The sequence below is a fragment of the Rhinolophus sinicus genome, chromosome 12 (genome assembly GCF_057876585.1).
Source record: "Rhinolophus sinicus isolate RSI-liver-muscle chromosome 12, RSI-T2T, whole genome shotgun sequence".
Lineage (NCBI taxonomy): Eukaryota > Metazoa > Chordata > Mammalia > Chiroptera > Rhinolophidae > Rhinolophus > Rhinolophus sinicus.
In genome coordinates, this window is record NC_142512.1 from 48,941,054 (window position 1) to 48,959,945 (window position 18,892).

Consider the following 18,892-nt stretch of genomic DNA (forward strand, 5'->3'; position numbering starts at 1 on the left):
AAACTCGGTGTAAGAAAAAGACTCCTTTAAGAGCAAAGCTTGGTTTTGACACCACAGTACTGCACTTTTCAGTTTACACACACACACACACACACGGATTAATCTGTCAAGTTCCAGGATCCAGACCCAGTTAACACTGAATTTTGCATAGGTTTTTAAAGGGTCTACATGCTCTTGCCTGGTTGCTGGGAAAGGGCTGGGAGGCGCTGGCGCGAGGGCAGAGCTTGAGTGTCTGTAGGAGTTGCTGTTCCAGAGAATTCATTACTAATTGCTCTGATTTTAGATCAGCAGAGCGTGCCGGGCGGTGGTGGAGAAAGAGATGGAAGGAGGACAATGCGAGAGGGAACAAGTTGTTCACCCTTCAGAGAAGTCTAGGCGCTTTGCAAGTAATTCACGAACAGTCGGGAGAAGAAAGAGCCCAACGGCTAAGCAGTTGCAACACTTGTGCACATCTAAGTTCAGCTGGGTTCTGCGCGGGGTCCCGGTCCCTTTCCCCAGGTAATTCGCGGTTGCTCCGCGCACCACGGGTTCTGCGGGGGATTCGGGGGCGTGGGGCTCTGGGTGGGAGGGAGGGGAGAGGGGGATGCGCCTGGGCTGAAATGCAATCCTCCCTGGCTGCAAACGTTTCCTCCCGGCGCTGGCAACCCGGCACGCAGGCCCCCCCAAGGAGCACGCAAGGCAAAGTCGCCACCAAGGAGAAAAAAGGGGAAGCGTGGGGCTCGGAAAGGGTTAGGAAACTTTGCCCAAGGCCAGGCTGCAATTAGGCAGCTGCAAAGTCCGGAAGTAGAGCTTCCCACCTGCTGCTGTCCAAGCTGGGGCGCAAGTTTCTCCTACCCAGCCGGGGCTAGACTCCCGGACCAGGCTGGGAGGCTGGAGGCGGAGAAAGCGGCGGCAGGTTCTCCTCGTTGGCAGAGCCCAGGGCTGTAGCATTCTCCCCTCCCCGCTGCGGTTCCCGCAGCCGGTAGCGCGGCCAGACGCGCTGCGATTGGCCCGCAGAGGCCGGAGGGCGGAGCCAGGCAGGCCGGTATTGGGACCGCCTCAAAAGAGCCCAGGACAGTGCAGAGCGCACTGAAGCCTTGGCCAGCGCGCAGCCTTCCCCGTCGCCGGCAAGCTGGGTCTTGGGAATTCTGGTTTGCTTTGGCTCATTCGCTTTTACAAACTACTGGATCTTACATGCCTCTGTGCCCCTCCCCACTTCCACTTCATGTCCCCATGCTCCTGCGCCAGCAACAGGTAAGCGCTGCTGTGTGTTTTCTTCCCTCCTTCTCTCTCGCCGCCTGTGTGTCATGGGGAGCGGACTCAGGCAGCGGCCCCTGACGCTACCTTGCCCCGCTGCTCCAGAGGTGCCCAGCTGTCACGCTGCTGTAGAGCTCACCCACGCTCTCGAGTCCCGTATCATGCCTATAGAGTTTGTGTGCGCACCAGAACATCCCCAGAGCTAAAAATACGGAGACATGCTTGGAACAGTTGAGCAATAGAAACATTTCTCTGCAGCATCTGTTTGTGCTCATAACTTCCAATGCACCAGCTGTAGCGAGATACTGAGTTTGGAGACCAGGGCAAGGGAGTCTGCGTTCGATTCTCGCTCTCAGGACAAAAAAAGGCAGCGGGGGGCGGGGGGAGAGAGTGTATTTACAGCGCTGGTCTCAAACCTTGGCAAACCTTGGTACTCAGGGATAGTCTCGATCCTCAGCCTTTTTTTTTTTTTTTTTTTTTTTTTTTTTTTTTTTTTTTTGTCACTGCTTCAAGTGCAGCGTCGAGTTCCAAACAGACCGGGTGTCTCAAAGTTGCTTTGCTGGGGAACAGAGCGGGAGCCAGAGTTGGGAATTGAGCCCGAAGACCGCAAAACTTTCACATCATTATGTCACTCTCCCCTAAGCCAACTTGTAATTCTTAGCAATAATAGTACTAATACCTAGGTTGAAGACAGCGTGGTTTCTAGGGAGCACAGTGGTCAAAACGACTTTTTTCTGCAAAAAGATTGCATCATAACATAGACTCATCGTGACAATTGAAGAAAAAAAAGAGATAGGAAATGGGCAGTTTAATGTTGTGCCTGGGTAAGCATATCAGTGGGATGGTAACTACCATACGGCCGTGAGTCCTGGGGATTTTCATAAACTCCGAATTTCCCTGTTAGGAAATAAGGCACTGTTTAAAAATGTATTTTGCGTATGCACAAAATGCATATTGCCTTTTACCACTTCTTTCACATTAATAATCTATAGGCTGTCGGATTTCCTCACTAACCACTATTGTATGTTTGCTGTGTATTATTACCTGTGCACTTGTTAGCTTTTTTCCGACTCACTTCCACCCCCACCCCAAGTGTTTTATTTATATTTGCCATTATCTGGAAAAATCTCCATGTTCAGGAGTTGGAGATGTGACTTCAAGGATGGTGGGAGGGGTGAGAGTTGGGGTCAAGGTCATTTCACTTTGCGTTCAGCCCTTGCCGCTCATGTTTTGATGGCACTTTCTTTTATGTTATTGGTATCCATAGGAATATTTGATCTAAACTCTTGTGTATTTGGCGTTAAAAAAGCACGCACACACACAATATTTCTACTTCCTTTAGACTCTCCGGATGTAGACTTTCTGGTTCACTGTAGAGTCCTTGTATGAACTTTTGAGTAGCATGAAAGATTGACTACATCTTTCCTTGAACAGATAAATAGTTTTAAGTGTTTCTTTTTTTTTTCTTGGTGTATATGTTTGCTTACAAATATGTATGTATTTTCAGCATTTGCACATGCTGAGTGATGCTACATACATTGTTGAGTATAAATATTATAATACTCACATAGACAAATGGGTATTCCCTCCTCCTGTACTTCCCCTCCCCCTCCCTCTGTTTACTGAACGTCTAAGAGGTTGCTTTGCTAGCAGTTGTGCTCACATAGCAACACGTGCCCAGAGCACACTCAGGCTGGTCTATATGGCGTCAGCTGGGGAATAGCTGCTCTAAAATACTCATTAGCAGACCTCTCTCTAGCCCAGCACACTTTCTTTTACTATCCTTATTTCCTGTCCTTAGTTAGAAACTTTCGTATTCACTACACCATGACCATCTGATGGGACACATTTATTCTTGGTTATTCTTCATAAGTACCTTTTTCTTTTTTCTTAATAATCCATATTCGAAATACTTCCTGTATGGTAAAAATGATTTAGATTCACTCATTTATACTATGTTATCCCCCTTGACCTTTTATTTATCCCTAGCTCTCTCTTCCTTAACAACTACCTAAGAGTGAAGCACTGAACTATTTTTTCCATTGCTTATGCTTAATTTTGGCTCAGCCTATAAATAGTCTTAACATGAACGGCACCACATGTTGCCTCTCAATTTCCCAGAAATATTTTCTACCTCATTGGTTCTAGCCTGGGTAAAAATGATTATTTGTGTCTCTTAAATTTACATCAGGCCCTTAAATACTTTGGCGGATAGGGGAATTGACACATTGTTCATCCAATCAAATATCAGTTTTCCTGAGTTGTACCCATCAAGGGGTCAAATCATTTAAGGTTCCCATCTACTCCTAATCCAATGTTTCTCAAAAACATGATTTGGAATCTCTCCCTAAAATAAAGTTGCATGAAAGCCATCTTCCTAATGAATGTTTTTGCCAGGAGTGTGTGAGTTGGTGATTTTCACTGATAGAAGAGCAGGCAAGAATGTTTCCTGCTTGCCTAAAGCCACTCTGGTGTGTGGGCAGGTTAATAGGAAAGGCATTCTTCAGAGTGGAATAAGAAGGCAACTAACCTATCAAACTTTGGCAGGTTCTAGGTTTTTGCTATGTAATCAGCTCCACAAAAGTCTGAATACACATAATGTGTGTGTACATATTTACCATTTTGGAGCATACGAGTATCTATTCACAGTGACAAAAGTTTCCATTTTGCAAAAGAATCTTCCCCCTCTCCCTCTTTTCAGGCAGAAATGGTAAAATTTGCAAATGATGCTCCCTATCTGGAGCACATTCTGTCATTAGCAATGGAAATAAGACTATAATAGTCGCTCAATACAGGCTATTTTCAAGGTTCTAAATGCGGAAAGCTATTCAGAGGAAGCTGGTATTGTGTGTTTTGTGGAATTCAAACGAATGTCCTGGGGTCAAGATTTTTGGAAAGTCGTAATTCAGTCTTTAGATTTCATACAGTTGTTATGCTTTAATCTGGCAAAAGTGTATACGTAAATCAGAATAAATTTGAGACTGTCTCTAATGGTAACTCAGATGAAGGATTGCTTTGGATGATGAAAAGGGAATTTCTTGGTGTCAGTTTACAGTATAAGATTCTGAAGTCAATCAGAACTCAAGGATACAAGTACTATTTAAATGATGCCTCCCTCCCCACCCCCCCTTTTTTTGAAAATACACCTGCATTTGGTATTATATTATGATCTCTATCTGTTTCTGTGTAGAAATAAATGCTTGGCAATTTCATGTGAGCCAAATAAGCTGAAATCCCTGTTAAAAAAAATTCTTTCCATGTCCAGGATCTAGAACCCCGAGCAATAGGAGTCTTGTTTCTTTTGTCCAAGTGCAAACTTCACAGGGAAGCAGACAAAACATTCAAGCAGGTGGAAGACTGGGAAGGCACAGTAACTTCTTTTTATAAAGTAATTCAAAGACACTTTCAAATCGGGCATCATTTAGGTGTCAAAAGCTGCCAAAATGTAACACACATTGCAATTTTCACAGATGACTAATCACAGGAAAAATGTGTTGGGGCACATTCTTGCATAATAACTTGGATGAAGAGGGAGAAGTGAAAAGACTGTAGCAAGGCATTTTCCAAGACAATGCACCTTACCTCTCTTTCAGGGCCTGTGCAAAACAAGATAAATAATTTGCTTTATTTGTTTGCAGTAGGCTTGGCTGTAATGGGTTTTGTTAGCTGCGTAACATTAATGTGGCTTGGGGGGAGAAAGAAAAAGAGGAGTCCTCTCTATCATTATCAGGGCTTCACCAAATTTCTGATCTTCTTCATTGTTCACCTTTCGTACATAAGTTAGGTTTGGTTGTTTGAAATGTTGCGAATCACTTTTTTTTTTTTTTTTTGGTTCTATGCTGCACTAATTCATATTTGATCAAACACCCTCGACTTATCCTTAGGCTTTTGTTAATTAGTCAAGGAAAAACAATAGTCTTTGGAGCAAAGATGGAAAGTAACAGTAAGTAGTTGGTTTTTACTTAGAGAATTAGGCAAGAGGAGAAAACAGAACGGCTGTTTGTTCACATTTAGTGAAGGTGAGTGGCTTCTCCATAGGAACATACAGCAAACAACAGCGCTTGAAGTGAAAGTAAGCTGACTGACATTTATGATCTCTTCCTACGGAGTTGCCTCTGTTTGGGAAAACACAGAATTGGCCTCACATAAAATGAGTTCCTGCCTTATCTCAATCCGCGAAAGACCTGGTCCTTTGGCACAAAGGTGCTTACTTCCGAGCCTGTCATTATACACACAGCAATCCCATCTCCGGAGAATTTCAGGACTCTTATTGCTAGGCAACAGAATCACTCCCTGTCCCCCAGAGCTAACTTGTGTCTTCAAGTCAGAATCAGCTGCACCCACAGAGATGTTGTCAGGCATTTCTCCACAGTGGCTGAAGTTCACGAAGCAGTGAGGCAGCACACGATCTCCCCAAAAACAGTCTCCAGAAATTGAGATCCATTTCAGATGGTGTTAAGGGCTGTCTGTTCAGTTCTATCATTTAAACGAAAAGCCTGTGCCTTCTGATGTCAACCTTGTTATCAAGGGCTCTAATGTTCTCCCACAATGCACCTGCAGCTCAATTCATATTAACACTCTTCATTTGTGTGAAATGTTCTCTACACGTCCCAGTCCTTAAACCTTCACAACAAACGTTGGAATTAGAAAGTCTCGCTTCTGCTTAATAACTTGGCATCCTAGCAAGTAGGGAAAGCAAGCAAAAGAAGAGAATCAGAGGGGAGAGAGAGACCTGTGAACTAGAATATTTTAGGTTGCTTGCCCAAAATAGAAGAAAAGGGACCGGAAATTTTTGTTGAAAGACGGTCACAAACAACTCCCTCTCCTGTGCTGAATGATTCTGTGCTTTGAAAGAAAATAAATATTTTCAGGCTGCAAATATTTTAAAAACCCTACAATTCAATGTGGAATATATTTATCTATATCTGACTCTGTGTCTTGCTGGGAAATGTTGCCTTAGGGAGTAGGCCCCTTAAGAATGACTTCTTTTGTAATGAATGAATTGTCTTTTTTTCTGACAGGACCTGTTCTCTGGATGTCAGCTGAGTTACGAAAGTAACTCCGCATGTCAGTAGACAGACTTTGGTAGACCCTCAAGACTCCTGGAGACCCCCATCTCTCCTTACTATATTTTTTTTGCGTGTGTGTCCTCACTGAACATTCAAAACTGTTTCTCCAAAGGGTTTTGCAAAAACTCAGACTGTTTTCCAAAGCAGAAGCACTGGCGTCCACGGCAGAAGCAATGGGCAGTGTGCGAACCAACCGGTACAGCATTGTCTCTTCAGAAGAAGACGGCATGAAGCTGGCCACCATGGCGGTTGCCAACGGCTTTGGGAACGGGAAGAGTAAAGTCCACACCCGACAGCAGTGCAGGAGCCGCTTTGTGAAGAAGGACGGCCACTGTAATGTCCAGTTCATCAACGTGGGTGAGAAGGGACAACGGTACCTCGCAGACATCTTTACCACGTGCGTGGACATTCGCTGGCGGTGGATGCTGGTTATCTTCTGCCTGGCTTTCGTTCTGTCGTGGCTGTTTTTTGGCTGTGTGTTTTGGTTGATTGCTCTGCTCCACGGGGACCTGGATGCAGCTAAAGAGAGCAAAGCCTGTGTATCCGAAGTCAAGAGTTTCACGGCTGCCTTCCTCTTCTCCATCGAGACCCAGACCACCATAGGCTATGGGTTCCGCTGTGTCACGGACGAATGCCCCATTGCCGTGTTCATGGTGGTGTTCCAGTCCATTGTGGGCTGCATCATCGATGCCTTCATCATCGGCGCCGTCATGGCGAAGATGGCCAAGCCCAAGAAGAGAAACGAGACTCTCGTCTTCAGTCACAATGCTGTCATCGCCATGCGCGATGGCAAGCTGTGTTTGATGTGGCGGGTGGGCAACCTCCGGAAAAGCCATCTGGTGGAAGCTCACGTTCGAGCGCAGCTCCTGAAATCCAGAATTACTTCGGAAGGGGAGTACATCCCCCTGGATCAAATAGATATCAATGTCGGGTTTGACAGTGGGATTGACCGCATATTCCTGGTGTCCCCGATTACCATCGTCCACGAAATAGATGAAGACAGCCCTTTGTACGATTTGAGTAAGCAGGACGTTGACAATGCAGACTTCGAAATTGTGGTGATACTGGAAGGCATGGTGGAAGCCACCGCCATGACGACGCAGTGCCGTAGCTCGTACCTGGCAAATGAAATCCTTTGGGGCCACCGCTACGAGCCTGTACTCTTTGAAGAGAAGCATTACTACAAAGTGGACTACTCGAGGTTCCACAAGACTTATGAAGTCCCCAACACCCCGCTTTGTAGTGCCAGAGACTTAGCAGAAAAGAAATATATCCTTTCAAATGCTAATTCATTTTGCTATGAAAATGAAGTTGCCCTCACAAGCAAAGAGGAAGATGACAGTGAAAATGGGGTTCCAGAAAGCACTAGTACGGACACACCCCCTGACATTGACCTTCACAACCAGGCAAGTGTACCTCTAGAGCCCAGACCCTTACGGCGGGAATCGGAGATATGACTGGTTCCTTCTCTGGGATATTTGCTTTACAACACAGCCTGTTGGTCAAAGGCCCAAAACAGTTATTCAGACGACGGTACTGGTGAAGAGCTGGGTCAAGGCAAGTGGCCACAAGGGACCGAGGCTAGCACAATGGTTTCAGAGAAAGACTCTTAAGCTCGGAGATTAATGCAAAGCACTAAACATGCCTCCCCGTGACCCAATGGCACATATATGTTGTAGAATAAGTTATGGGGTTATTTTTTTTTGTGTTTTTTTTTTATGTTTTGTTTTGTGTTTTTACAAAACTTGAACTTGCAGGCAAGCCTTGGTTGGGTATTTGACTTATCCAGAATGCTTCTCTTTAGGGAACAAGGATGTTTTTAATGGCATAACAAAGGCAAGACTCTGCCTTAATTTTGAAAAGCTGCTAACCACATGAACACAAATTGTATTTTTGTTGCCGTGTAGTTTTTCTTTCATGTAATTTAAAAGTCAGTGTTGAACTTTGTTGAAAGCTCATGATATGTGCTTCAAAGTGGCAAGTATTTGGCTATTAGCTGCCAACACGAGAGCCTGATTTTTTGAGGCCAGTAATTTGTTTGCTAGAATTGATTCTCTCTCTCTCTCTCTCTCTCTCTCTCTCTCTCTCTCTATCTCTCTATCTCTCTATCTCTCTCTCTATCTCGTTACATAAGGGCATTATGTAACAATAGCCAAATGGTAGCCTCTGGGTTTTTTTGTTTTTTTTTCCTTCATGATGTTGATGGGTTATCTCAAATTTTAAGTTAGACTACCTAAAATAAATACCAAAGATAATGCACATTTTTGCACAGTGGAGCTTATACTAAAAAAGAAAGGAAGCTCACCGGCTGCCTTGAAATCAAGAGACAATAACTTTGAACCTCACCAAGACCTTGAACTGCCCTCTCCTTTTGCACCTTATTCAGAAAATAGGACATCATACACGCCAAGTCCAGTTAAGTGTAGTGCTTTTTAAATTTTGTTCTTTCACGTAACTTTTGTATTATAAGAAGAAGAAGAAAGGGAAAGTAAAATTCACACACACACACACACACACACACACTCGCACACACACAATAAAAATCTTTCATGCAAGGTAGTGCTGGCCAGGCTAACGCATAAGTTGAGAGATGGTGACATGCTCTCAGCGTTTTCTAGGTTTTCTCTTTTTTGCACATTCCAAAATTTATTCCATAAGGTAAGGCCTTGGTTGAATTTAGTCAGCATCCTCAGAACTGAGCCATCCAACATGGAAGATAACTGGGTTTAAACCCTTGCAGTTGAATTTGTTTCCCTGACTCCCAGGATATTTCCCGATTGATTTTGCCTTAGAAAGGATGCCACGCCAGACCTCCAGACTGGTTATTCTGATCAGTCTGTCTGGAGTGAGCCCTGCAGTGTCTGAGAGTGCTGCAAATGCCAACGTGGGGGAGGTGGCGAGATGGGGACAAGTCTCTTTGACATCAACTCAAGTATTCAGGAGCGAGAGGAAAGTTGCTGGTTTTTTTTTTTTTTTTTTTTTTTAAATATTGGAGGGTAGGAGTGAAAATGTCTCAGTATTTTAGGGTCAACAAGAGTCATACAAAATACAACACAATCACAAGTGAAGGAGATAATGGTCTGAAAGGGTTAGTTCCCATTTCTGTATGCACACTCATGAGTGAATCTGAGTTGATCCCTGTCGCCTGTGGACCCCTAGCGTAGGTGACTGAAGGACACGTTATTTTCCATAAGCCTCTCCTGCCAGGCTGCCTGACTTGCTAAAAACAATGATTTTTCTCCCCCAACTCTAGCTCAGTAATGAAGCTCTGTTTTTGGTTTAACGTTCCCTATTTGTGAATTCTGGGGTTACTGACTTTTCTTTTTAATTGGAGTCTCAAAATCAACTCTCTTACGGTATTATATCCCAGTATGCCATTAAAAAACAGCTTGTTCTAGAATCCTGTATTTCGTGACTCAATGTTTGTGATGGTCTCTTGAACAGCCATATCTGAATGCAGTGCCTGCAACAATATCACCATTTCTGCTGTTGTCAGCCTTCAGAGTCGATGGGTTTGCAAACTGTGGCGTTATTTTCATTGAAACTGTGATAGAGATGTGAAGCAAGTGGATGCTAGTCTAAATCCAAATTGCAAAGCAGGTTTGGGAAGTTGTTTAGAGAGTTGGTGGAATTGGGATTGAGTGGACGAGAGAATCAACAAAAGATGCAACGGTTTGGCCGTTGACAGTAAGAGGATACCAAGGGCTTCAGCTGCTGCTATTTTGATATTTTGCAAAGGAAAATAATCATACCAAAGAGTATTCAGTGATATGTAAATTAAATGAAGATACAGTGGACAAATTGGGGTGACCCCAGAGAAGCCTCCTCCTAAACACACAGTGCTGCCACTTAAAAAGACGAGATCATTGTAAAGGGGTGGGTACGGGGGAAGGAATGAGGGAGGGAAATCTTTCAACTTCTTTCTGAAAAAGAGAAAAAAAAAAAATTCTAAAATTTCTGGTGCACAGGTTTGTTTGTTTGTTTTTCCAAGAAAATTTTGCAGAAGCTATGTTTTTAAAGTGTACATTTTATAAAGTTTATCAGATATTTTCATATTTAAAGCCAAATGTAAATAGATGTCTGTAAAGGAAACAAAATTGCCATAGAAAGTATAATTTCAGTGCAGCAATTTCTGAGAGCTAGTACCTATATGCTACCGGTTAGCATGGTTTTAGCAAATATTTACCAGCCTTATAAGGTTTGTATGGCTATGTTCTTCTGTTATTTATTTCAGCATGGACTGTTCATTTGAAAGCTTTTTCTAGTTATTAGTATTTTAACAGTTACAAGCTTTAAATGGCTGTGTTTTTGTTTTTGTGGGTTTTTTTTGTTTGTTTGTTTTTGTCAAGAGCCAAGACACAGGTAATGCACAACATTTTTTGCTGCATTTTACCTTCAAAACATTTGTCCTTATTGACTGGGTCTCCTTAATTAGTGCACACATGTCATTAAAATGCAGATTGAAGAGACTCACCCACCGTGAATGTCTATTCCTGGACACATGTTGCTTCTCTGTTGCAAGCAAACCCCCCCAGTTGGATTTACTTAGGACTTATTCCCTTTTAAAGAATCTTTTGCCCATATCCGGCTGGGCTTTATATTTTGGGGAGGAGGCATGGAATCCTGGTTATCTTATTTTTAAATAAAACGTAGACAAAGTGAATTCTATTTTGATTATTGAAAAAGGAATAGTTTTCTATCACTTTAAGCATATACTTGAATCCGACATTTTTAAGAATGTCGCTATAGCACTGTAGTCATTTCCAAATTCCTGGAGAAAGTTTATTTTACCTTTTAAAAAAATTCTATTAATGCATTATTTCTTCACTTCCTTTCTTCCCTACAAACTCCCATCCCAAACCTTGATGTTTATTTGATGAGTTTGTATCGCCCAAATTACGTTGCCCTTGCAAATAACAAATGTCAGTTCATATTTTATCATAAGCCACTCAGTAAAGGCAAAAAACTTGTTCTGAGAAGTAGAGTGAGTCATTTTTCACTCTGTGTCTAACAATATTAAGGTGAAAAAAAAAAAAAAAGTGTTGCACAGTCTTGTCCCCACCCCCAACCAGGATCTCTTTTCTAGTGACGTTGGGTTTCAGCTCTGGGCTCTGGTGAATTGAACAATCCCGGCCTTTGACAATCGTGAGAGTTGTTATTTTCCCGTTTGCCGTCCTTTTGTACCTAAAGTCTTCCTATTGTACTGCACAAACTATGGATTGTACATATTTTTATATATTATGTCTTATTTTATTATTTCTAAATAAAAAATTAAACATTGAAAACAAATTGGTGCAAGATCTTTGGGCTTCCTGTCTGCTTGTGTAAAATCACTGAGATATAAAGCAAATGTTCCCAAACAATAGGACAGAAACCCTGGTGATCTGGATGAATAGAGCCATAGAAACTGCCTCAACAGGCAGGTGCAATGGGGTGGCAGATTAGTTTAATCCAAGTTAGAGGAAGTCAAGCTCATGTTTTCTTTTGGGACAGAATGGCCTAGGTAGTGAGGGGATCGAAAAGATGGAAAAACAAGCAAACAAAACTAACAAAAAATACAAGGTTTAGATTTTGATTTTTTTGTTTAATGATAACAGTCTCTCTTCATGGAGCCTAGACTTTGTGTAGTGTTCTGCCGTATATATATAACCTGGTTTTCTCAGAAACAAATCAGGATATTATTGTCGTATTATAGATCTGGAATTGGCAAACGTGTTCCTACTAGGGCCTGATAGAAAGAATTTGGGGTTTGCATAACAGAGTCTTTTCTTCTGCACTTGTAGAGTGAAAGCAATCACAGATAACATGAAAACAAATAGTGTGGCTCTGTGTTTCAATAAAACTATAACTGCAGGTTGTGTGATAGAATTGGCCCGTGGCCTGTAATTTATTGGCCTCTGTTATTGATGAAGAAACTGAGGGTAGATTTTAAAGCTACTGAATCACTGAGGTGATACTAGAATTCAGGTTTCATCTGCCTCCAAACCTAGTTTAATCCACTAAGCTGTATACTGTTTCAGGGCACAAAGTTACTCCTCGGTAACTTGGATATACCGTCTCAGAGAAAAGTGCTACTTCTCTAGCAAATTTGGTGTAACTGTTTTTCACAATTGAAAATACTGAGAAAAATCTGCATTTTGAGATATGGGTCTCAAAATATTTTCTTTAACAAATATTCACACGGCACTTACTATGTTCCAAACATGGTTCTAGGTTCTTAATACATTCTAAAGAAGTTGATCTTAACAGCAACCCTATGGAGGAGGCACTATTATTATCCCCATTTAAGAAATGAAAAAAACAGGTCAGAGAGGTTGAGCATCTTATACAAGCACACCCAGCTAGTAGCTATTGGAACTGGGATTCAAACTGGCGCCATTTGTCATTGGGCTGTGTTTTATTGTTTTGTTTTTAAATAATTGCTCTATCCTTCCCGTTTGGAGGCATTCTTGGTGAAAGTTTCACTATTTATTTAATCTCCTGTCTTCCTGCTTCCCATTTTTCATTCTCGTAGGTGATGGACATGCTTTTTTCTCCACACAGGGAGCATCAGCCCAGAATTCCCACCTCCTTCATAACCGGCTCCACAATTCCTCCTTTAGTTCTTGGAGAGAGGGGACAACTCACAAAGGGTAGGTTAATTACAAATTGAAGCATTGGTTGTGGGATTTGGTACATTTCAAACTTCAGAGGAATTTCAATTCACTAGGAATTGCTTAGGCCTGCCCAGAGGCAAAACCACAAAGCTTGGTTACTAACCAAACGCAGACGCCCGACCAAGTCACAGGCCTCTGCCTTCCATCCCTCCATGGCTGTCAAAGGTGTAGCTTGGTCCTCTTGGTGATTGGTCCTATTATGCAAAATATAGAATGGTAACTCCAGGCAGCGAGTGAAAGCCACGTGGCCTCACTCCTACTTTTTAAAATTTTGTATTATATGAAGAAAAGGCAGGGTGGCATCCCAGAGTCCTGCTTAGGCGTTCTTTTCAGTGACATCCCAACAAGGCCTCAAACTCTGGCCTTCTTAAGCAGCAGCTCTCCAGATAATACTTGTAAATTTTCCTCTAGCAATTTCCATTTTAGAGCTGGTACACTGATTAAATCTATCAGATTTGCTTCCCCAAATTAAAGAAAGAAAGGAAGAAAAGGCTAGTGAGGGGTGGCCGGTTAGCTCAGTTGGTAAGAGCGTGGTGCCAAGAACATGAAGGTTGCTGGTTCGATCCCCACATGGGCCACTGCACCCTCCTTTAAAAAAACCCAAACAAACAAAAAAACAAAACAAAAAAACAAGTCCATGAGTAGCATGTTTTAAGACACCAGAGACTTTAAAAAAAAAAAGTTCAGACCAAGGATCTTGGCGACCTGATGATTTGAGCCAGTCGAGGAGGGTTGTTATAATGACTTAAAAAATTACACAATTACCAGGTAACACCTGCAAGAAGCAGGTGCAATAAGACTATCATAATACGTGGCTGGGGAATAGGGTGACCAACTGCCCCGGTCTGCCTGGGACAGACAGGCTTTCCCTGGATGTAAGATTTGCAGACTAACACTGGGAAAGTTCTGGGCAAACTGGGATACGTCAGTTATCTACTTCGGAAGCTGGAGAATTAGAATGTTCGGGGGGAAGGAAGGAGAGGGACAGTTAGGAAGAGTGTGGAAGTGGAGTTGTTTAAAGAAAGGTGAGCCAGACTCTGCATAGGAGGGTTACTAACTAGTAAGAATAATAACGATGAATAATTACATGTAAGTGGCTCTCTCCGAACAGCTCAAATTTGCTGCCTCAAGGCAGTCATTGTTTTGGAGGAATCGTTTTCTAAAATATTACACAATCCTCTGCCTTATTCAAAAAATGGTTTCCTGGTGTAACGCAAGCCAATAGGCGCAGCTCTTCCTGGTAGAATGTGCTTGTCAAGGTTTGTCCTTTAAACCATCACTTGCTGTTTTGTCCAGTACCAGAAGTCCCCAAGACCCAGTTAGGTTTTTGCTTCCGATCTGCTTTGCTGAGGAAATCAGATAACCCGTTGTAAAGTCTATATAACCAATATCAGAAGACCAGGCTGGCCAGAAATGTGCAGGTAAGACGCAAAAGACAGGGCTTGAATGGAGGGTTTGATTTCGGTGGTGACTGTACTCATTTCCTGAGATTTAAAAATTTTTTTTTATTTCAGGTTTGAGATTATATCCTGAGAGACTGGAGTTGTTAACGGGTTTGACGTCTAGAAAATTCTATGCAATTTGACCCAAAAGTTATTGAGGAATTAATTATATGGTGCTGATGACTCAAAATTTTCTATGTGGACTTGGTCGACAATAGATCACAGTTTGGAATATGGGCAGTATGTTTGTATATTCATTTTGTCTTACAATTGAGAAAACCAAAATTTATGTATCACAATAACTACCAATTATTGAGTGCTTATGGTATATTGGATACTGTGTAAAAATACAGTGCTGACCCTTCATATACAAATATCTTTACAGAAATATTTTTTCAGGGATGGCACCATGGAGTCACATATTTTCGTAATGCCTTACTGGGAATGATTTTGTAAAAATCATGATTTTGTGAAAAATTCTGCTCCCATGGATGCTGCTTTTTCATTTCTTCACGCTAACTGACCGCTCTGCCCTGTGAAATCATCTCTGCCTCAGTGTCTCCCCAATCCTGACACATGGGTGGGAAGACATCCCCTGGGTTCACTCCTGTATAACAAACAAATGAATCAAGTGTCACACTGTATAGTTTTATTTGGCTTTTGTTTTTTCAAATTTTTGATAACATACCTACATCTGACATCCCAGTTAAGCAACTCTTTATTTGATCTTGCAAACAAAGAGAGTGTTTTACTAAATAGTGTATAAGAGTGTCCTTAAAAATAGCTGCCTTGGGCACCCAGACACAGACCCGTAAAGACAGATTATTTACCAACAGAGGAAGTTCAAAGGCAAGTGTGTACACATCCCGTACAGAACACTCTTGGCAAAAGCACTCTCAGATGGCAGCCATTCGTACAAAAAGGAGGGACAGTCAAGTCAACATGCCAGAGGTTTTCTTCGGTCCTGTCAGAAGTTCTTTGGGTGCCCATCAGACCACAAAGCCCTCCTCTCTGCCGTATCCAGGATTGGCTGAAAGTTGCAGCCTGCATTATTTGGGCACCGCAGTCAATGAGGCAGCTGAAGAAGATGCCCCAGAGTTGCCATAGAAACAGAAAGAAGCACCTCTCCTGCACACTCTTAATTTCATCTGAGTGACTTTATTCAAGAACCAAAAATAAAAAGTGCACAAGGATGTAATTATATAAAAAGCTGCATTCGATTAGAAATACAGTGTGTACTTTTGCTCAGTCCACAGCTTGCTGCTCCCTTCTATTTCGAAACATTGGAACTATTCAAACAGGAGTCTTCATTTGAGGTTTAATTGAAGTGAGGCCCAGATTTGCCAAGATAAGGGAGTGAGGCTTTCTTCTGAACCTCAACGTTTCTCCGGCTCCTTCTCGACATCTGAATGTGGGGTCTGTTAAAACAAGGTCCATTTACCAGTGTACGTTCAGATTGGGCCATCTGGGCTCACTGGGTCCTACTTGAAATCACTCTGCCTTCAGGCACTCGCTCGTCTAAAACATTCTATAGGTTTATGATCATTTTGTAGGATAATAAAAAGAAGTGGACAGGAGAATGCCAAAAAAGCAATTAGTGGGGAAGGCTAACAAAATTCTCTCTTTTTTTTTTTTTTTTTTTTAAATCCTGTTGCTACTTGCAATAAACAGCTCCTTTCACATGGAGAGGTGGGGGAGGGAGACAAGCCCCTCAACAGAGATCCCACTGCAGTATTCAGTGGAGAAAAAGCATTCAGCATTTAGAGTCTGTCCACTTCTTTACACCTTCTGATGGGCTGCAGAAGTTACCTCTTCTTCCGAGTATCCTGCGAGACAAGTCAATCCTGAACCCACATGCTGGCTGGCATGATTCAAAAAGTGCTTAGGTTTCCATTTCCTGTTGCTGATTTGCATAAAGTTGTGTGCAATATAGAATACACTTAAAAAGGGAAATGCAAAGGTACAAGGTGTGTCTGGTGAGCAAGAATACAATCCTGTTTGTTGTCTGTGAATACGCCCCCGTCTGTTCTCTGGATTTGCAGGACCAGGTACATCCTCTCTGCATTTTACATTGTGTGAGGAGGGCCCTACACTGAGTTTTTCTGCAAGACAAACAAGTCCTTTATATGAATAAAATATGAAAGGATTTTCCCCTTCAGAGAGAGAGCTGGCAGCCTGCAGGTGAAAAGCGTGGCTGATTCAGCCAGTGCCATTTGTAAAACTAGACTGGCTGTGTTATTTAAATGCCTACTGACAACCAGTTACATGCTTGCAAAAATGGAACTGAGAACTCCCTTATATCTAAGGTTGGAAAGTTTAACTGTCATGAATCTAGAATTTCCAGACCTTTGTACCTCGTGGTATGTAACAGCCACTCCGAGGAGTTGATTACTCTGTCCATCTTAGGGGCACAGTTATTATGTAAAATAACAAGAAATCTGTGCAGTTATAAAGCTGCCCATTCCTAATAAGGAAGGTCTTGCTAACCACATGGCCATTTAGTTTGCTTAACATCTTAGTGGTTTTCAGGAGGTAAAAAGAATAAACTAGTGGGGAAAGTAAGAGGAAGAAATCCTCATAGAAATAGGACCTCCAAGCTCAATTAGATGTTTCCTGTGACGTGTTTGCTGAGAACCCCTCCTCAATCTCCCATAAACAATTTTCTGTAAAGCCAATATTGCTCAATAGTAGAGTTTTCGATTATTTTGGGAAAACCCAAAGAGCATTTGAATTCTTCTTGTGGATTAAAGTAGGCAAAACAAAACAAAAACAAACCAACAGCAAAAAACACACACCCAAACAACAACAACAATAACAACAACAACAAAAAACTCAAAACCAGAAATAATCAATCTGAACTCAGAGCCAAGCAGACATTTAACACTGTGTTTAAGAATATCCCCTCAGTGGTTTTTACATACTACTAGGTACAAAGATCTGGAAATTCTAGATTCATTAAAGTACACATTTCCAGCCTTACACACTCAAGGAAGTTCTTCAATTCCATTTCCCTCCCTCCAAGACTGTAGCTGGTGTCAGTAGGCGTTTAAGCAACATGGCCAGTCTAGTTTCTGAAAAAGCACTAGCTGAACCAGCCACATTTTTTTACGTGCAGGTTGTCAGCTCTTGTTTTCTAGAATTCCATTCTGTCTCTTTAAAGGTCCTACATATCTCTGCTTTGATGCATCACGCCCTTGATTTTACCGTCTAACTCTTAGAGGAAAATCTTACTCTCTAATTTTCAAGATCTTGGGGACTTCCAAATGCTCACTACCTGTAAATCTTACCCAGCTCCCTGCCTCCCTCCCAGCCCAGCCCAGCGTCCTGGTCCCCCACTGACATTTTATTTTGTTGTTGTTGTCGTTAAACCATTGGTAGCAGAACTTTTGAAAAATTGTGTATATGTATAATTTAGCATATACATTTTCCCTGAAGAAATCTGCAATTCTAAGAAATTCTCAAAGAAATTCCTATAGGTTTTGTGCACCAGAATTGTCTTCTCCCAATCTTTTTATTTCTGGGTAAGATGTATTTAACCCCACTTAGTGAAACATTACTTGTAAACCTGAGCCATCTTCTGCAGAAAAATTGCCTTTCACAAATTATTTAAGACTTTTGAGCCTTGGTGTGCTCAGTGGAAAATAAGAATAAAAACAGAATTTTGTGAGATTTAAAAGGAGGTAGTTTTTGTAAAAGTGCTCCATAAATTATAAAGTACTACACACGCGCGCGCGCACACACACACACACACACACACACACACACACATACATGTTAGTTTTATGCTTGTGGTAACAATTTTTTATTTTCTAATATAGATAATCTTTATTCCAAATTCAAAACGTTTAAGTCCATCCAAAAATGAGAAAAAGAGCTCTTCCCATTTTGGAAACATTCACCCAGCATCAAGCACCTGGAATGATGATAGATGTTGGAGATGCAAAGGTCCTCTTTTTCAAAGACTTGCAGAGGAGTGAGGGAGAATGAGAACAACAATTACAGTAATCTAATTTTAGATTTCTATATTTGTGCTCTGACCTTAGCAATCAAGCCAGAAGACCTCCATTGCAGTGTCTGTGCAAGAGATGTGAGCATAGTCTTCTCCACCCTTGTTAAGAGAATCCATAGCATTACCTGTTGTGTTATATGCATTAAATGTCAAGGATTTTATTTATTTATTTATGTTTGTACTGGAGTTTATACGGTTGGAGTTTCTGCACCTGGACCCTGGCGCTATGTGAAGGGAAGGCGTTGTTCTTGGCAAAATGCTCAGTCACAAATCTATCAGATTATAGAGTGGATTTCCTTTATGTTGGGGCATTGGACTCCATTCAGGGGGCAAGGAGGATAGGATTTCACAGCTTGTTTGGACATGTTGGTCATTTCTTATTCTCATTCTTTCCGAGAAAAGAGTGTAATCTTCTGGCATACCTCCTGGTAAGGTCAGTGCTCAAACAAGAAATGCATTCGGTGCCCCAGATGCTTTCTG

General features: G+C 41.9%; 1 protein-coding gene across 4 annotated transcripts; it reads left to right on the forward strand.

Annotated features, from left to right (window-relative positions):
* The first annotated feature begins 1,049 nt into the window (after nucleotides 1-1,049).
* On the forward strand, nucleotides 1,050-18,573 carry KCNJ2 (potassium inwardly rectifying channel subfamily J member 2). Of its 4 annotated transcripts, XR_012491990.2 has the most exons (5): nucleotides 1,058-1,233; nucleotides 6,258-7,715; nucleotides 12,853-12,937; nucleotides 14,258-14,382; nucleotides 14,476-18,573. XR_012491990.2 is itself a non-coding variant. In XM_074319437.2 (4 exons), exons 2-4 carry the CDS (start codon nucleotides 6,479-6,481, stop codon nucleotides 14,322-14,324), a joined length of 1,389 nt encoding a protein of 462 aa, XP_074175538.1. In that variant the 5' UTR covers nucleotides 1,058-1,233; nucleotides 6,258-6,478; the 3' UTR covers nucleotides 14,325-18,573. The 4 variants fall into 4 exon arrangements, 3 of the variants coding, with proteins under 3 accessions (XP_088658471.1, XP_074175538.1, XP_074175540.1); XM_074319437.2 differs by having other exon boundaries at nucleotides 14,258-18,573; XM_074319439.2 differs by lacking the exon at nucleotides 14,258-14,382.
* Nucleotides 18,574-18,892: the final 319 nt, after the last annotated feature.